This window comes from Emys orbicularis, chromosome 1, assembly GCF_028017835.1.
Source record: "Emys orbicularis isolate rEmyOrb1 chromosome 1, rEmyOrb1.hap1, whole genome shotgun sequence".
NCBI classification, from domain to species: Eukaryota; Metazoa; Chordata; order Testudines; family Emydidae; genus Emys; species Emys orbicularis.
This window is the reverse complement of record NC_088683.1, coordinates 373,643,227-373,663,033: the sequence shown is the minus strand read 5'-3', so window position 1 is coordinate 373,663,033 and position 19,807 is coordinate 373,643,227. Positions and strand designations below refer to the sequence as shown.

Genomic DNA, 19,807 nt, shown 5'->3' with positions numbered 1-19,807 from the left:
CCCACAGTCCATTCCCCTGGGCTCTGTCCTGCCTTGCAAGCTGGGGCTCCCCTCTTCCCAGGGGAGACAGTTCCCCATCTGGAGCTGTCTCCCTGCTGGGAGTCCCCGTTGGGAGCGGGCACTCTGGGAACTGAGCTGTGTCCTTGCTTCTCTCTTGCAGGAGAGCTCACTGCCAAGCGCAGCCTGGACCGGGAGCACCAGTCAAGCTATCAGCTGCTGGTGATCGTGCAGGATGGGGGGACGCCACCCCGCAGCGTCACGGGCACCGTCTATGTCACCGTGTTGGATGAGAATGACAATTTGCCGGCTTTCCTTCATGTGCTGGGCGGGCGGGAGCTCCTGGTGCAGGTGAGGGGGGCAGGCAGGCACTTCCTCTGAAAATTGTGAGGCTGGGAGCTTCAGGTGCAAGTTGTGTGGTCCAGAGCCCTCAGTACAGATTGGGGGGGGCAGAGCTTCCACTGCAGGTTGTTGGGGGCCAAGAGCGCTTGGTGGGGGAGGAGAGAGCCCCTGTGCAGGTTGGGCGGGGGGGTGGGGGAGGAGAGAGCCCCTGTGCAGGTTGGGGGGGGAGGAGGAGCGAGCCCCTGTGCAGGTTGGGCGGGGTGGGGGGAGGAGAGAGCCCCTGTGCAGGTTGGGCGGGGGCGGGAGGAGAGAGCCCCTGTGCAGGTTGGGGGGGGAGGAGAAAGCCCCTATGCAGGTTGTGCGGGGGGGTGGGGGAGGAGAGAGCCCCTGTGCAGGTTGGGGGAGGAGGAGAGAGCCCCTGTGCAGGTTGGAGGGCGGGGGAGGAAAGAGCCCCTGTGCAGGTTGGACGGGGCGGGGGGGAGGAAAGAGCCCCTGTGCAGGTTCGTGGAGGAGGAGAGAGCCCCTGTGCAGGTTGGGGGGGGAGCCCTGGGCACATTGGGTTGGGGGTAGGAGGAGGGAGCTAGTTCCTTAAGTACTCTAAAGGCATGTAGTCACCAGCAACAGCGCTTTAACGTGGCTGTGTAGTCGCGGCACCGGCGCTGGGAGAGAGATTAAAAAAACACCTCCACAAGGGGAGTAGCTACCTGCCACTGTCTACACTGCCACTTTACAGCGCTGAATCTTGCAGCGCTCAGTGGGGTGTTTTTTCACCCCCCTGAGCAAGAAAGTTGCAGCACTGTAAAGTGGCAGTGTAGACAAGGCCTAAAATGAATTTGATCAGGTCTTGATTACTTGAATAACTCTAACTTATCTACATATACTCTCACCTGTTCTTTCCATATTTTGACTTGCTTTCCTTCCCCCTTGTTAATATTAATTGTGTTGAGTATCTGGTCACAATTAATGTCTTTAGTGAAGTGATGCGAAATAGGCATTAAACACCTCAGCTTTCTTGATGTCATCAGTTATTAGCTCTCATTCCCCACTGAACAAAGGATCTACACTAACCTTTGTCTTTCTCTTGCTCCTGATGCATTTAAAGACACTCTTCTTGCTGCCTTTTGATGTCCTTTGTTAGGTGTCACTCTTTTTGTGCCTTAGATTTTCTGATTTTGTCCCTACATGCTTGTGCTACTCTTACTCCTCCATAGCAATTAGTCCATGTTTCCACTTTTTGTAGGATTTCCTTTTGAGTTTCAGGTAATTAAAGAGCTCCTGATGGAGCCATATTGGCCTCTTACTATTCTTCCTATCTTTCTTTTGCATCAGGATAGTTTGCAGTTGTGTCTTTTAATATTGTCTTCTTTAGAAACTGCCAGCTGTCCTGAATTTCTTTATCCCTTAGATTTTCTTCCTATGGGACCTCACCTACCAGTTCTCTGAGTTTGTTAAAATCTGCTTTTTTGAACTCCATTTTCCTTATCTTGCTGCTCTCACTCCTTCCTTTCTTTAGAGTCATGAAATCTATCATGATGATAAAGCTCGCTGCAGCAGTTGTTGGCAGACAGTGGCTTCTTCTGCTATCTTTTCCCAGAAGTCTTTTACTTTTAAGACCCCCAAAAAGGAGTGTTGGATGGAACAGTCCATCCTCTCATCATTTTGTCCACCAATAGGCCTAATTTCTGACACAATAATTTTGATTAATTGATTTCAGGTCCTCTACTCCTCATGTATATCAGTCATAATCTTGACTTGATCCTTGAGTGGTATCAGTGACACCCTTTCTGTGTGGACATATTCAGTCTTTCTGTCTCTTTTCCCATCAACATTTGTTATTATAGGTTATTGTGGCACTTAGTAAAGTTTCACTCAGTCTTTACTAAGTTGAACTCACAATTAAGGTACATTTATAGGCCCGGTTATAACGACTGGCCCTTGCTTAGGAAGACAGTTGGTTCTGAGGTTTGTGCTGTAGGGTGGAAGTTACGGGGGTCTGTGCTGGGAGGAGTGTGGAGTGTTGGGAGGTCTATGCTAGAGGGATGTAGGGGTCTGTGCCGGGAGGATTATGGGGTCTGTGTCTTGGGGGATCTGTGGGGCTGTGTGGTATAGTGTCTGTGTCTCAGGGGATCTATGGGGCTGTGTGGTGGAATGGGGGGTATGGGGTCTGTGTCTCGGGGGATCTGTGGGGCTGTGTGGTGGAATGGGGGGTATGGGGTCTGTGTCTCGGATCTGTGGGGCTGTGCGGTGGAATGGGGGGTATGGGGTCTGTGTCTCGGGGGATCTGTGGGGCTCTGCGGTGGAATGGGGGGTATGGGGTCTGTGTCTCAGATCTGTGGGGCTGTGCGGTGGAATGGGGGGTATGGGGTCTGTGTCTCGGGGGATCTGTGGGGCTGTGTGGTGGAATGGGGGGTATGGGGTCTGTGTCTCGGGGGATCTGTGGGGCTGTGGGGTGGAATGGGGGGTATGGGGTCTGTGTCTCGGGGGATCTGTGGGGCTGTGGGGTGGAATGGGGGGTATGGGGTCTGTGTCTTGGGGGATCTGTGGGGCTGTGCGGTGGAATGGGGTTATGGGGTCTGTGTCTTGGGGGATCTGTGGGGCTGTGCGGTGGAATGGGGGGTATAGGGTCTGTGTCTTGGGGGATCTGTGGGGCTGTGTGGTGGAATGGGGGGTATAGGGTCTGTGTCTTGGGGGATCTGTGGGGCTGTGTGGTGGAATGGGGTCTGTGTCTTGGGGGATCTGTGGGGCTGTGCGGTGGAATGGGGTTATGGGGTCTGTGTCTTGGGGGATCTGTGGGGCTGTGCGGTGGAATGGGGTTATGGGGTCTGTGTCTTGGGGGATCTGTGGGGCTGTGCGGTGGAATGGGAGGTATAGGGTCTGTGTCTTGGGGGATCTGTGGGGCTGTGTGGTGGAATGGGGTCTGTGTCTTGGGGGATCTGTGGGGCTGTATGGTTATATGGGGTCTGCTGAGGAGGTGGCTGTGCTGAGAGGATTATGGGTTCTGTGTTGCGGGGCCTGGGTGCTGGCTGTTGTGCTGTCTCCATCTCCCCTTTCTGTGTGACAGGTGCTGGAGGAGAAGCCATCTGGGCTGCTGGTCGCCTCCCTGCAGGCCAAGGACCCAGACGAGGGTGAGAACGGGACCATCTTCTACTCACTAACAGGTAATGGAGGAAAGGGGGCAAGCGGTATGGCACCATCACCTCCAGTCACTTGCCTAGGGCTATGGTCCTGACCTCCCCACAAACACACATGCACACTCCCAGCATTCCCCAAGCCTGCCCCGCACCATGTCTAACTTGCTCTGACCCATGCAACAGCATCTCCCCTTCTCTCCACAGGGGCTTGGGCCGAGTGCTTCACACTGCACATGGCCACGGGGGAGCTGCGTACAGCCACTGTGCTGCGCCGAACCGACCGGGCCGAGTACATCTTCACTGTCACAGCCAGTGACCGGGGCACGGAGCCCCGCAGTACAGCAGCCACTGTCCGCATCCAGGTACATGGGCCCCCCAACTCCCCCCACAGGGCTATCATCTGCATCCAGGTACATGGGCCCCCCAAACCCACCCTCAGGGCTATCATCCACCTCCAGGTACATGGGCCCCCCAAACTCCCCCCAGGGCTATCATCCACCTCCAGGTACATGGGCCCCCCAAATCCCCCCCAGGGCTATCATCCACCTCCAGGTACATGGGCCCCCCAAATCCCCCCCAGGGCTATCATCCACCTCCAGGTACATGGGCCCCCCAAACCCACCCTCAGGGCTATCATCCACCTCCAGGTACATGGGCCCCCCAAACTCCCCCACAGGGTTATCATCCACCTCCAGGTACATGGGCCCCCCAAATCCCCCCTAGGGCTATCATCCACCTCCAGGTACATGGGCCCCCCAAACCCTCCCCAGGGCTATCATCCACTTCCAGGTACATGGGCCCCCCAAACCCACCCTCAGGCCTATCATCTGCATCCAGGTACATGGGCCCCCCCAAACCCACCCTCAGGGCTATCATCCACCTCCAGGTACATGGGGCCCCCCAAATCTCCCCCAGGGCTATCATCCACCTCCAGGTACATGGACCCCCAAACCCGCCCCCCAGGGCTATCATCCACCTCCAGGTACGTGGGCCCCCCAAATCCCTCCCAGTGCTATCATCCACCTCCAGGTACATGGGCCCCCAAATCCCCCCTAGGGCTATCATCCACCTCCAGATACAAGGGCCCCCCAAACCTGCTCCCCCAGGACTGTCAAACACATCCAGGTACATGGAGCCCCCAAACCCGCCCCCCCCAAGGCTATCATCCACATCCAGGTACATGGGCCCCCCAAACCCGTGCCCCCAAGGCTGTCATCTGCATCCAGGTACAAGGGCCCCCCAAACCCACCACCCCCACGACCATCATCCACATCCAGGTACCTGGGCCCCCAAAACCTGCCCCCCCACCCAGGACTGTCATCCACATCCAGGTACTTGGGCTCCCCAAACCCGCCCCCCAGGGCTATCATCCACATCCAGGTACATGGGCCCCCCAAACCTGCCCCCCCGGACTATCATCCGCACCCAGGTACATGGGCCCCCCTAACTCCTGCCTCCTTCCCCATGCCCACCATCTGCATCCAAGTTCATGAGCCCTCCAAGTCCCACCCCCGATCCCACAGCCATCATCTGCATCCAGGTACAGGGACCTGTCACGCTCTGGGGTACAAATCCAGACCAATGAGGGACTGTGTCACCACCTGCCCTGTAACCCTGGGCACCTCACAAAGCTTTGGTGTTGTGGCTCCCACACAAGCAGCCTAGCAGCATGCAGGTCACATCCTGATGAGTGTCTGTGTGCTAGACAGCCCTGGTTCAGCAGCTCTGACCCCAGCAGCCTGTCTACAGTCCTGCTGCCTCACGCTAACTTCCACCAGCCTGGGTTACAACCAACAAGGTGATCCCAACACACCCCCAGCCCCGAATTTCCCCAAAGGTGTGTGCTCTGCAATGTCCAGCCCTCTCCTGGACAGCTGAGAGACATATATGGTTTGTTTGTTCCTCTACAGACACAGAACACATCACAACTTATTAACCTGACTGAGTGTAAATACACCCTGCCCTTTAAACACAGCTCTGAGTTGGGTTATGGTAAAAATGAAATAAATGTATTAACAAAATATACATAGGACTAAGTCAGTTCAAGTATAAGGAATGAAGATAGAAAGAGTTACAAGTAAAACCAAAACAAAATACACTTCTAAAAATCTAAAACTTAATCTAGAAAGGTACAATCTTTGTCTAAGCAGGTTTGTCCCCTGTATTCAGTTCCCAGAGATTTCAGGCCCACCTTGGTTGAAGGACCCATCTTTCTCAGCTCGTGAGAGCTCTGCTCCCTTGTGTCTGTCTTGTGATGGGTGCCTAAAATGGCTTTCTGTCCTTGTTTATATCTCCCAAAGTTTAATGACCTTTCTTCAGGAAGCAGGAAGCCCTCCTGTGTGTTCAGCTTGCTGTGTCCACCAGCAAGCTGACCTCATGCTGTTCCTTCCTTCTTGTGGGCTTCCTCTCCCCGTCTGTGAACATGGCTTTCCATTGTTTTGATTCTACCATGGTTAGGCCATGTCTACACTACAAAGTTATGCTGACTCAAGTTACGTTGGCATACCGCCGCAATTAGTACATCGCTTTACGTGTGCATGCTTAGCTTCTTGTGTTGGCAGTGCGCGTATTATTGCAGAGTGTGATGTACCATTGGTAGGTATCCCACTGTGCAACTCGCCACCGTCCAACACATTGTCTTTTGGGAAGTTTTGGCAATGCATGATGGGGCCAAAATGAGTTGTGCAGGGTGACCGGGAACATGGGGTCAACTTCCCATTTTACATCCTGTAACATTATCTGTATACTATAATTTTTGCGCCTTTTTTCAAAATCCCACAAACTCGTGTGGCCCTCCTCACTGGCTGTCTGTCATCTCTGACAGAAGCATTGAGCTTGCACAGCTCTGCACTGTTGTCATGAGCATTGCAAGCACAGCGCGCATGCTTCTGGAGTATTTGCAGAGCTGCAAGAAGAGCTGAATGAGTGGGGAGGGAACATGATGATGCCTTGGAGGACAGATTGCTGTGGGACATAGCGAGAACAAATTCCAGGTTGTTTGTGGTGCTCACAGTGCAGCTGCAGATGGTGGAACGCCACTTCTGGGCCTGAGAAAGAAGCATGACGGATGGGATCGCATCGTAATGCAGGTTTGGGATGATAAGCAGTGGCTGCAGAACTTCCGGATGCTCAAGGCCACATTCCTGGATCTGTGCTCTGAGCTTGCCTCAGCCCTCCAAAACTCAACCTCCACCACCTCAACTTCTTCATTCGCAAACTCAAATTTTGCAATGTCATGTTGGCAGCAATAATTCCATCTTTAGAAAAGGGCATGTGATTCACATGAGAACATAAGAACGGCCGTACCGGGTCAGACCAAAGGTCCATCTAGCCCAGTATCCTGTCTATCGACAGTGGCCAATGCCAGGTGCCCCAGAGGGAGTGGACCTAACAGGCAATGATCAAGTGATCTCTCTCCTGCCATCCATCTCCATCCTCTGACGAACAGAGGCTAGGGACACCATTTGAGGAAGGACTGCTAGGCAGAGATGGCGTTCACCTTTCGAGGAGGGGAAAGACCCTATTTGGACACAGACTGGCTAACCTAGTGAGGAGGGCTTTAAACTAGGTTCGATGGGGACAGGTGAGCAAAGCCCGGAGGTAAGTGGGGAACATGGAGACCTGGGAGATGGGTCGGAAACGAGAGGGAGTGTGGGCTATATTGGCAGAGAGAAAGAAGGGTCAGGACAAAACTGGGAGGAAAGATCAAACCAGTATCTTAGATGCCTATATACAAATGCGAGAAGTATGGGTAATAAGCAGGAAGAACTGGAAGTGCTAATAAATAAATACAACTATGACATTGTTGGCATCACTGAAACTTGGTGGGATAATACACATGATTGGAATGTTGGTGTGGATGGATACAGCTTGCTCAGGAAGGATAGACAGGGGAAAAAGGGAGGAGGTGTTGCCTTATATATTAAAAATGTACACACTTGGACTGAGGTGGAGATGGACATAGGAGATGGAAGTGTTGAGAGTCTCTGGGTTAGGCTAAAAGGGGTAAAAAACAAGGGTGATGTCATGCTAGGAGTCTACTACAGGCCACCTAACCAGGTGGAAGAGGTGGATGAGGCTTTTTTTAAACAACTAACAAAATCATCCAAAGCCCAAGATTTGGTGGTGATGGGGGACTTCAACTATCCGGATATATGTTGGGAAAATAACACAGCAGGGCACAGACTATCCAACAAATTCTTGGACTGCATTGCAGACAACTTTTTATTTCAGAAGGTTGAAAAAGCTACTAGTGGGGAAGCTGTTCTAGACTTGATTTTAACAAATAGGGAGGAACTCGTTGAGAATTTGAAAGTAGAAGGCAGCCTGGGTGAAAGTGATCATGAAATCATAGAGTTTGCAATTCTAAGGAAGGGTAGAAGGGAGAACAGCAAAATAGAGACAATGGATTTCAGGAAGGCAGATTTTGGTAAGCTCAGAGAGCTAATAGGTAAGGTCCCATGGGAATCAAGACTGAGGGGAAAAACAACTGAGGAGAGTTGGCAGTTTTTCAAAGGGACACTATTAAGGGCCCAAAAGCAAGCTATTCCGCTGGTAAGGAAAGATAGAAAATGTGGCAAAAGACCACCTTGGCTTAACTACGAGATCTTGCATAATCTAAAAAATAAAAAGGAGTCATATAAAAAATGGAAACTAGGACAGATTACAAAGGATGAATATAGGCAAACAACACAGGAATGCAGGGGCAAGATTAGAAAGGCAAAGGCACAAAATGAGCTCAAACTAGCTACGGGAATAAAGGGAAACAAGAAGACTTTTTATCAATACATTAGAAGTAAGAGGAAGACCAAAGACAGGGTAGGCCCACTGCTTAGTGAAGAGGGAGAAACAGTAACAGGAAACTTGGAAATGGCAGAGATGCTTAATGACTTCTTTGTTTTGGTCTTCACCGAGAAATCTGAAGGAATGCCTAACATAGTGAATGCTAATGGGAAGGGGGTAGGTTTAGCAGATAAAATAAAAAAAGAACAAGTTAAAATCACTTAGAAAAGTTAGATGCCTGCAAGTCACCAGGGCCTGATGAAATGCATCCTAGAATACTCAAGGAGCTAATAGAGGAGGTATCTGAGCCTCTAGCTATTATCTTTGGAAAATCATGGGAGACGGGAGAGATTCCAGAAGACTGGAAAAGGGCAAATATAGTGCCCATCTATAAAAAGGGAAATAAAAACAACCCAGGAAACTACAGACCAGTTAGTTTAACTTCTGTGCCAGGGAAGATAATGGAGCAAGTAATTAAGGAAATCATCTGCAAACACTTGGAAGGTGGTAAGGTGATAAGGAACAGCCAGCATGGATTTGTAAAGAACAAATCATGTCAAACCAATCTGATAGCTTTCTTCGATAGGATAACGAGTCTTGTGGATAAGGGAGAAGCTGTGGATGTGGTATACCTAGACTTTAGTAAGGCATTTGATACGGTCTCGCATGATATTCTTATCGATAAACTAGGCAAATACAATTTAGATGGGGCTACTATAAGGTGGGTGCATAACTGGCTGGATAACCGTACTCAGAGAGTTGTTATTAATGGTTCCCAATCCTGCTGGAAAGGCATAACGAGTGGGGTTCCGCAGGGGTCTGTTTTGGGACCGGCTCTGTTCAATATCTTCATTAACGACTTAGATATTGGCATAGAAAGTACGCTTATTAAGTTTGCGGATGATACCAAACTGGGAGGGATTGCAACTGCTTTGGAGGACAGGGTCATCATTCAAAATGATCTGGACAAATTGGAGAAATGGTCTGAGTTAAACAGGATGAAGTTTAACAAAGACAAATGCAAAGTGCTCCACTTAGGAAGAAAAAAATCAGTTTCACACATACAGAATGGGAAGAGACTGTCTAGGAAGGAGTACGGCAGAAAGGGATCTTGGGGTTATAGTGGACCACAAGCTAAATATGAGTCAACAGTGTGATGCTGTTGCAAAAAAAGCAAACATGATTCTGGGATGTATTAACAGGTGTGTTGTGAGCAAGACACGAGAAGTCATTCTTCCGCTCTACTCTGCTCTGGTTAGGCCTCAGCTGGAGTATTGTGTCCAGTTCTGGGCACCGCATTTCAAGAAAGATGTGGAGAAATTGGAAAGGGTCCAGAGAAGAGCAACAAGAATGATTAAAGGTCTTAAGAACATGACCTATGAAGGAAGGCTGAAAGAATTGGGTTTGTTTAGTTTGGAAAAGAGAAGACTGCGAGGGGACATGATAGCAGTTTTCAGGTATCTAAAAGGGTGTCATAAGGAGGAGGGAGAAAACTTGTTCACCTTAGCCTCTAAGGATAGAACAAGAAGCAATGGGCTTAAACTGCAGCAAGGGAGGTCTAGGTTGGACATTAGGAAAAAGTTCCTGACTGTCAGGGTGGTTAAACACTGGAATAAATTGCCTAGGGAGGTTGTGGAATCTCCATCTCTGAAGATATTTAAGAGTAGGTTAGATAAATGTCTATCAGGGATAGTCTAGACAGTATTTGGTACTGCCATGCGGGCAGGGGACTGGACTCGATGACCTCTCGTGGTCCCTTCCAGTCCTAGAATTTATGAATCTATGAATCTATTCCTTACCCATCCTGGCTAATGGACTTATCCACCACCACTGAATTTATCCAGTTCTCTTTTAAACGCTGTTATAGTCCTAGCCTTCACAACCTCCTCAGGTAAGGAGTTCCACAAGTTGACTGTGCGCTGCATGAAGAAGAACTTCCTTGTATTTGTTTTAAACCTGCTGCCTATTAATTTCATTTGATGACCCCTAGTTCTTGTATTATGGGAATAAATAAATAACTTTTCCTTATCCACTTTCTCCACATCACTCATGATTTTATATACCTCTATCATATCCCCCCTTAGTCTCCTCTTTTCCAAGCTGAAGAGTCCTAGCCTCTTTAATCTCTCCTCATATGGGACCCGTTCCAAACCCCTAATCATTTTAGTTGCCCTTTTCTGAACCTTTTCTAGTGCCAGTATATCTTTTTTGAGATGAGGAGACCACATCTGTACGCAGTATTCGAGATGTGGGCATACCATCGATTTATATAAGGGCAATAATATATTCTCAGTCTTATTCTCTATCCCCTTTTTAATGATCCCTAACATCCTGTTTGCTTTTTTGACCGCCTCTGCACACTGCGTGGACAGCTTGAGAGAACTATCCACGATGACTCCAAGATCTTTTTCCTGACTTGTTGTAGCTAAATTAGCCCCCATCATATTGTATGTATAGTTGGGGTTATTTTTTCCAATGTGCATTACTTTACATTTATCCATATTAAATTTCATTTGCCATTTTGTTGCCCAATCAGTTAGTTTTGTGATATCTTTTTTGAAGTTCTTCATAGTCTGCTTTGGTCTTAACTATCTTGAGCAGTTTAGTATCATCTGCAAACTTTGCCAGCTCACTGTTTACCCCTTTCTCCAGATCATTTATAAATAAGTTGAATAGGGTTGATCCGAGGACTGACTCTTGTGGAACACCACTAGTTACCGCTCTCCATTCTGAGAATTTACCATTAATTCCTAACCTTTGTTCCCGGTCTTTTAACCTGTTCTCAATCCATGAAAGGACCTTCCCTTTTATCTCATGACAGCTTAATTTACGTAAGAGCCTTTGGTGAGGGACCTTGTCAAAGGCTTTCTGGAAAGTACACTGTACACTGTGTCCACTGGATCCCCCTTGTCCACATGTTTGTTGACCCCTTCAAAGAACTCTAGTAGATTAGTAAGACATGATTTCCCTTTACAGAAACCATGTTGACTATTGCTCAACAGTTTATGTTTTTCTATGTGTCTGACAATTTTATTCTTAACTATTGTGATGGGGCAAGGCCAGATGGCTACAGTAAAGTAGTGAGGAACAGGTATGTTAGCCCCAGGCTAAACAAATCCCTGGTACCATGGTAACCAAATGGCAGTTGCTCCAGGTTAATCAAGACACCTGGGGCCAATTAAGATCTTTCTAGAAGGCAGGAGAGACAGCTAGATTGATTGGGACACCTGAAGCCAATCAAGGACTGGCTGGAACTAGTTAAAAGCCTCTCAGTTAGTCAGTGCGGTGTGGGTGTCAGGAGCTATAGGAGGGAGCTATGCTGTTGGAGGAACGAAGTAGTACGAATCCATATCAGGTGCAAGGAAGGAGGCCCTGAGGTAATTGTGAAGAAGATATTGAGTGGGGGCTGCTGTGGGGAAGTAGCCCAGGGAATTGTACATGCCCTATTTTCAAAAAGTCAGCTTTCATAGCTGCTAAGTTTAGGGTCCCTGGGCTGGAGCCCGGAGTAGAGGGTGGGCCCGGGCTCCCCCCTCCCCTCCCTGATTAATCACTGATACTGGGAGACAACAGAGACTGTGTGAGGGAGGGTTGTTTCTCCTCACCTCCCTTGCTGGCTTATGATGAAAATGGCTCAGTAGACTGTGACCCTTGCCTCTAGAGAGAGAAGGGCTATGTGGAGGGTCACAGTGAGCCTCTGAGGTAGCAAAAATCCGTCAGGAAACGCAGGACCCACGGAGTCAAGGACAGAACTTTGTCACACTACTGTTTCAACTAATTTGCCCGGTACCAACGTTAGACTTACCGGTCTGTAATTGCCGGGATCACCTCTAGAGCCCTTTTTAAATATTGGTGTTACATTAGCTAACTTCCAGTCATTGGGTACAGAAGACGATTTAAAGGACAGGTTACAAACCTTAGTTAATAGTTCCGCAACTTCACATTTGAGTTCTTTCAGAACTCTTGGGTGAATGCCATCTGGTCCCAGTGACTTGTTACTGTTCAGTTTATCAATTAATTCCAAAACCTCCTCTAGTGACACTTCAATCTGTGACAGTTCCTCAGATTTGTCACCTACAAAAGCCGGCTCAGGTTTGGGAATCTCCCTAACATCCTCAGCCATGAAGACTGAAGCAAAGAATCCATTTAGTTTCTCCGCAATGACTTTATCGTCTTTAAGTGCTCCTTTTGTATTTCGATCATCAAGGGGCCCCACTGGTTGTTTAGAAGGCTTCCTGCTTCTGATGTACTTAAAAAACATCTTGTTATTACCTTTTGAGTTTTTGGCTAGCCATTCTTCAAACTCCTCTTTGGCTTTTCTTATTACATTCTAGCTACAGTCAGTATACTCCTCAAGCCATCACTCCATGAACTTTACACTGACAATTCCAACCAAGATATTGCCCTCCCTCCTTTGGTGGACCAATTCTCATCACGTATCCATGGGGTCCCCTTTGTCCCTTCTTCTCCAGACCAAACCATAATTACGGACGCATCCCTACTAAGTTGGGGATCCCACATGGACAACCACACAGCACAGGGAGTATGGACTCCTCTAGAGTCCAGAATGTACATCAATAACCTGGAAGTACAGGCAGTAAGGCAGGTGTGCAAATTATTTCTTCCACTCATTTCCTGTCCCCATGTCCTGATACTGTCAGATAACACTAGGATTGTTTTCTACATCAACAAGTAGTGGGGAGCAAGATCCATCTGCCTGTGTGCAGAAACAGTCAGTCTCTGAAACTGGGCGATCAGCAGTCAGATCACCCTATCCACAGCCTCAGCAGACACTTCGTGATCGATCACGAGTGGGAAATTCATGACACGGTGCTGCTTGACATTTTCACTCTATGGGGAACCCCAACCAGAGATCTATTTGTCTCCCACCACATATTGTTCCAGAGGAACCCTAGACTACTGCTCCCAGAGCGATGCACTCCACCTTACTTAGTCAGACCAGTTCAACTATGTCTTGGCTCCACTGCCACGCCTACCATGAGTGCTACGTAAGCTCTGACAGGACAGGGTGAAGGTCATCCTGATTGCCCTATTCTGGCCCAGACAGTTCTGGTTCCCCAATCTCCTATTCATGTCATCTCGCCCACCGATTTCCCTCCCGACATTCCCTGATCTCCTGGCACAGTGCAACGGCAAGATCAAACCCCCCAATCCGTGACCGCTCCACCTCAGGGTGTGGTATTTGGATAGGCATAATCCCTAGAATGTGCCTGCTCCTCAGCGCTCTGAGACATCTCTCCAATAGCAGAAAGGACTCTATTAGAAAATGTTACCTAGCTAAATGGAAACACTTCTCATCCTGGACACAGCAAAGAGATGTTCTACCACAAGCTGCGGCTCTTCCCTTCATCTTGGACTATATCCTATCTTTGAAGACATCGGGTCTATCCCTCAGCTCCCTACAAGTCCACTTAGAGGCAACTGGTGCATACCATCTACCTACTCAAGGCTACTCCATGTTCACACACCTGCTAACCATAGATTCTGGAAAGACTTGATAAGAACTTTCCTGCCCCCTCAGAGGATTGTGCCCCAATGGGACCTGAATCTCGTTCTTTCGGTATGAATGAGGGCCCCCCTTTGAGCCATTAGCTACTTGCTCCATGTCCCTCTGTCCAGTGAAGGTCGCCTTTCTCGTAGCTATCATGTCAGCAAGAAGGGTTGTCAAACTAGGAGCAGACCCTCCATAAACTGTATTCCATAAAGATAAAGTTTTGTTGCACCTACACCCCAAAGTTATCCCTAAAGTAGTTTTGGAATTTCATCTTAATCAGTCCATTCACTTACCTGTGTTCTTCTCGAAACTGCACATGTCTGCAGAGAACATAGACTCCACTCCCCCGGTGTTCAATGAGCCTTGGCCTTTTACCTGCAGAGAACAAAAGCAATCAGGAAGTCCCCAAGACTGTTCGTTACTATAGCAGAAACAGTCAGAGGACACGCCATCTCCACCCAGAGAATTTCCAAATGGATATCGGGCTGCATTCTCCTCTGCTATCAGCTCTCAAACCTCCCACTCCACACAAGGTAAGAGCTCATTCCACCAGCGCTCAAGCAGCGACCATAGCATCTCCCACAAGGCCACTGACATGTTTCCAAGGCATTATGCCCTGGTGCAGGACTCTACTGCTGATGCCTCCTTTGGTACAGTGGTTCTCTGCTCAACCCTATCATCTTCATCCTCGCACCCTACCCCTACTTACGTACTGCTTGTGAGTCACCCACAGTGGAGTACACTAGGGACCATCACTCGAAGAAGAAAAGGAGGCCCTTCGAGATGTGTGGTCCCTAGCTGTATTCCAGTCCCGCCCTCCTTCCCCTCTGCTTTGGATCTTCTTGATGCATGGTGGAGAAGGAACTGAAAAGGCAGTTGGTCCGCCCCTCCCTTTATCAGGGGTACCCTTAGTGGGTGAGAGGGAATCCTTAGACTGTCCCCCACCCATTTTCCAATCACACACACAGGGAGGATGCCCTGTCCGCTCTAGCGGCACATAAACTAAGGATCTCTCCCTACAGGGTACTCACACAGGAGAGGCTAACGAGGATGGCCATGACCCTCCTACACCTCCCTTCAGCAAAGAGCGTCGGCTAGTCTCAGAGAGATGGCGCCGCTTACTCTGTTGCATCCAGTGAGATGATCAGACTGTCAGTGGCTCACACGGAGAGGAAAAGGGGAGGGAAGATGGGTTCACACACTCCTAGACCCAGGTAGCCTCCTCGCCGGACGCTGCCAGGCCGAGTTAGCGTACCGTGGGTCGGATCTCCTAAAAGATCCTCTAGTTACCGGGCTTGCGTTAGAGTAGTTCTGGTCACGAGCCAAAAGACTTCGCAGAGTACTCTGGGCGTCTTCCGGTAACACTCAATTCACACTGGTGTACACACACACACACACACACACACACACACACACACACACACACACACACACACACACACACACACACACACACACACACACACACGCACACACACACCAAGGCCTTATTCCAGGTACTATTCCCAAGTACCTCCAGGTACTATTCCCAAGTACCTCGATGCATCACTTGAGGCGGTAAAAACCCCTCCTGAGGCGGTAACAACCCCTCAACACCGGTGCATACCTATGCACCTCGCATATGCATACAGGGGGCGGCAACAATTCCCCTAAGCCGCTCAGCATCTGACCTTGCTGCACAGTCAATAAGTTCGGATGGCGTGAGCCCAACAGGGACAGACGGCCCCACGGACAGTCCTCCTCCGACACCCCAATAGAGATTTCAAAAGGTCTCCTACCTCTATTGTGGCGCCATGGGGTTCAAAGGGGAATGATCCGTAGCAGCTGCCGGTGCCTCTGCGGGCGTTGCCATCCCGGACGAGCCCCCAAATTGTCGGAGAATAACAGAGTTCTCACTTTTTGTTTGGGTACAGCAAGTCAGATGCTTTATTAACTCTCACAATTGCGCAGAGGGAGAGAGCTAAGCGGGTCTCTCTACAGGTAAACAATTACAGCAAACCTTTATACTTTTCATTACAGACAATAACAAGCAACAGCTGCATTTTGTTTATACATAGGCCATCTTGATATCTTATTTTTCTCACTTGTTTTGACTCTAGCCTACATACAATATTTTCTACACATTATCTACACAAGGTCACAACAACTTCTCACACAGTTCTTTCCCACTCGCCTCACACAATCCTCGCTTCTACAAATCTCGCGTTATTAGGGTTACAGTTAGCCTGACTCTTGCTAACGAACTGTCATACATTGCAGTTCCTTCCTGTCAGTTCTTTCTCTGCTTCCACAGCATCCACACGGAGTCGGCGCCTATGCATCCCATGCTCTGTCCACCCAGGGGAGAACTTCTTAGCACCTCCAAAGAGTAGCTCTTATCCCAGCCCCCTTTTCCTCTTTGTTCTCCAATTTAGTTCACATGTCCTTCGCCTGCCAGGGTTCAGTCAGTGGGAAGTCCTGTTGTCTCTCTGGACCTGCTGCTATTCTGGGTCGGTTTCAACCAGTTAATTAATGACTCTATTTATTCCAACCAGACCACAAGGTGTCACCCAGACTTGTGTCTCCTACACTGTCCCAGGAGCAGTGTTAACACTTCCGCACCCCACCCCAAGTGGTAACACAAAGTCTAGAGAGAAACTGAGGCTACGTCTACACTACCCGCCTGAATCGGCGGGTAGAAATCGATCTCTCGGGGATCGAATTATCGCGTCTCGTCGGGACGCAACATTCGATCCCTGAATTGACGCTTGTACTCCACCAGCGGAGGTAGGAGTAAGCGCCGTCGACGGGGGAGCCGCAGAGGTCGATTTGCCGCCGTCCTCACAGCGGGGTAAGTTGGCTCCGATATGTCGAATTCAGCTACGCTATTCACGTAGCTGAATTTGCGTATCTTAAATCCACACCCGCCCCGTAGTGAGGACGTAGCCTGAGGCACACATAGGAATCATAAAAATATTACAAAAAAATCCCATTTTATCACATCTCTTTTCCCTTCAAAACCAAACTGAGCAGGGTCACTTTAACCAGTCACCTGGGGAAGTTCGAACTCATAAACGTTATTCACAGATGTTATGGCCTATTTCCTATCTCCTTGGTAGCTGTCCTACCAGGCACTTTAAGATTCTGATAGCAGTTTCCAATCAATCAAACTTACAGTTTTCATAGCACAATACAGAGCAGTTTCACATCCTCCATTGGGTCTGGTCTGTTTGATGTCACTAGCAGGGGACACATGGGAAATTTTCATGCCACTCTGTGCTCTCCTGCCACACAAAATCTTTAGGTTTGAAACTGGGATGGAATCATAAGTGATAGGTTATGTACGACAGTTAGTAATTCTTCAATTTAATATTTGAATTCCTTCAGAACTCTTGGGTGAATACCATCTTGTCTTGATGACTTCTTTCTGTTTAATGTATCTGTTTGTTCTAAAACCTCTCCTAAAAACAAATAAAAGGAAGTATTTCTTCACACAACGCAAAGTCAACCTGTGGAACTCTTTGCCAGAGGATGTTCTTCGAGTGATTGCTCATATTGATTCCAATTAGGTGTGCGTGCACCGTGTGCACAGTTGTCAGAAAGTTTTTCCCCTAGCAGCACCTGAATGCTAAAGTCGGTAAGGACAACACAAACAATGACAGAGCAATGGGAAGACATAGGTGTGCACCATGAATGAAAATGGAGAAAGGCTTGTTGATTTCTGCAATATGAACGACCTAGTCATCAGCAGAACCCTATTCCAACATCGTGAAATTCACAAGCTGACATGGTATTCTCCAAATGGCAGAGATAAGAACCAGATTGGCCATATGATGATCAATAGTAAATGGCAATGCTCACTGACAGATGTGAAAATGAGAAGGGGTGCAGATGTTGGCAGCGACCACCACCTTGTGACAGCCTCCATCAAGCTAAAATTGAGAAGTGTGGGCCCACCAAACAAGAGACACAGACCAGTAGTTCTCAAACTTTTGTACTGGTGACCCCTTTCACATAGCAAGCCTCGGAGTGCGACCCCCCCCTTATAAATTAAAAACACTTTTTTACATATTTAACACCATTATAAATGCTGGATGCAAAGCGGGGTTTGGGGTGGAGGCTGACAGCTCGTGTCCCCCCATGTAATAACCGTGCGACCCCCTGAGGGGTCCCGACCCCCAGTTTGAGAACCCCTGCAATAGACGTTATGACGTTGACAAGCTAAAGTCCCCTGAAATACCAAAAGCCTTCATTCTGCAGTTAAAGAACAGGTTTCAGGCACTTGCAGACCTTGATGAAGAGAGGAGAACGCAGATGAGGAGATCAACAAGAAGTGAGACAAGGTAATAACAAGCTATAAACAGAGCAGTGAAACCTGTCTAGGCTACAGGCAGAAGAATAGAAAGGAGTGGATTACACCCAGTACATGGAATGCCATAGAAACCAGACAATACTTACTGGGTAATATGGCGTACAACAAAAGACATGCCAAGAGGCATTAGATCGACAAGGGTACAGCTTGCTCAGGAAGGTCAGGCAGGGAAAAAAGGGAGGAGGTGTTGCCTTATACATTACAAATGTATACACTTGGCCTGAGGTTGAGCTAGAAATAAGAGACAGGCTTGTTGAAAGTCTCTGAGTAAGGATAAAAGGGGTAAAAAAACAAGGGTGATGTCATGGTAGGGGTCTATTACAGCCCACCAAACCAGGAAGAAGAGGTGGATGAGGCTTTTTTTAAACAACTAACAAAATCATCCAAAGCACAGGACTTGGTGGTGATGGGGGACTTCATCTACCCAGACATGTGTTGGGAAAATAACACAGCAGGGCACAGATTATCCAACATGTTCTTGGAATGTATTGGAGACAATTTTTTATTTCAGAAGGTGGAGACAGCTACTAGGGAGGAGGCTGTTCTAGATTTGATTTTGACAAATAGGGAGGAACTGGTTGAGAATTTGAAAGTGGAAGGCAGAGTTCATGATTCTAAGGATTGGTAGGAGGGAGAACAGCACAATAAAGACAATGGATTTCAAGAAGGCGACTTTAGCAAACTCAGGGAGTTGGTAGGTAAAATCCCATGGGAAGCAAGTCTAAGGGGAAAAACAACTGAAGACAGTTGGCAGTTTTCCAAAGAGACACTGTTAAGGACACAAGAGGAAACTATCCCTCTGTGTATGAAAGATAGGAAGTATGGCAAGAGACCACCCTGGCTTAACCAGAAGATCTTCAATGATCTAAAACTCAAAAAAGGGTCCTACAAAAAGTGGAAACTCGGTCAAATTACAAAGGATGAATATAAACAAATAACACAAGTATGTAGGGACAAAATTAGAAAGGCCAAGGCACAAAACGAGATCAAACTAGCTAGGGACGTAAGGTAACAAGAAAACATTCTACAAATACATTAGAAGCAAGAGGAAGACCAAGGACAGAGTAGGCCCGTTACTCATGGAGGGGGGGAAAGACAATAACAGAAAATGTGGAAATGGCAGAGGTGCATGTGACGGAGTAGGGAGTGAGGAGTATTGACCTGGGAATGTTGCGTGGGAGTTTTACTGGTACTGTCTGCATTGGTGCTGGATGGTGGTAGAATATCAGGGGTGACTTCACTTGAGGGATGATATGTGAGCAGGTAACCTGAGCCCAGGAGGGGGTTGGGGCCAGGTGACACCTTTTGCCTAGGAAACTGGACAAAGGCTGGAGGAGGAGCCAGGGGGTGTGGCAGGGTGAGACGGCTGGAGGGGGTTTCAGTTTGGAGCTGGCTGGGGAAACGGAGGGAGACCCAGGGCTGGGGTCTAGGCTCCCTACCCCCTAAGACAGACCTGACTGAGGGTTCCTGTTATCTGTACCTACAAGCTCTGTTTTGGACTGTGTTCCTGTCGTCTAATAAACCCTCTGTTTTACTGGCTGTCTGAGAGTCATGGTGAATCACAGGAAGTGGGGGGTGCAGGGCCCGGACTCCCCCACACTCCGTGACAGTGCTTAATGACTTCTTTGTTTCAGTTTTCACCAAGAATGTTGGTGGCAATTGGATGTCTAACATAGTGAATGCCCGAGAAAA

The 19,807-nt window shown here is 48.5% G+C and overlaps 1 protein-coding gene across 1 annotated transcript in view; it reads left to right on the top strand.

Moving 5' to 3' along the window:
* DCHS1 (dachsous cadherin-related 1) overlaps positions 1-19,807 on the top strand; it is a 126,345-nt gene that overhangs the window by 43,109 nt on the left and 63,429 nt on the right. The window contains exons 6-8 of the mRNA XM_065423630.1: positions 161-348; positions 3,401-3,497; positions 3,675-3,832. Coding sequence (XP_065279702.1) covers positions 161-348; positions 3,401-3,497; positions 3,675-3,832 — 443 coding nt within the window. The remainder of the gene's footprint in view (positions 1-160; positions 349-3,400; positions 3,498-3,674; positions 3,833-19,807) is intronic.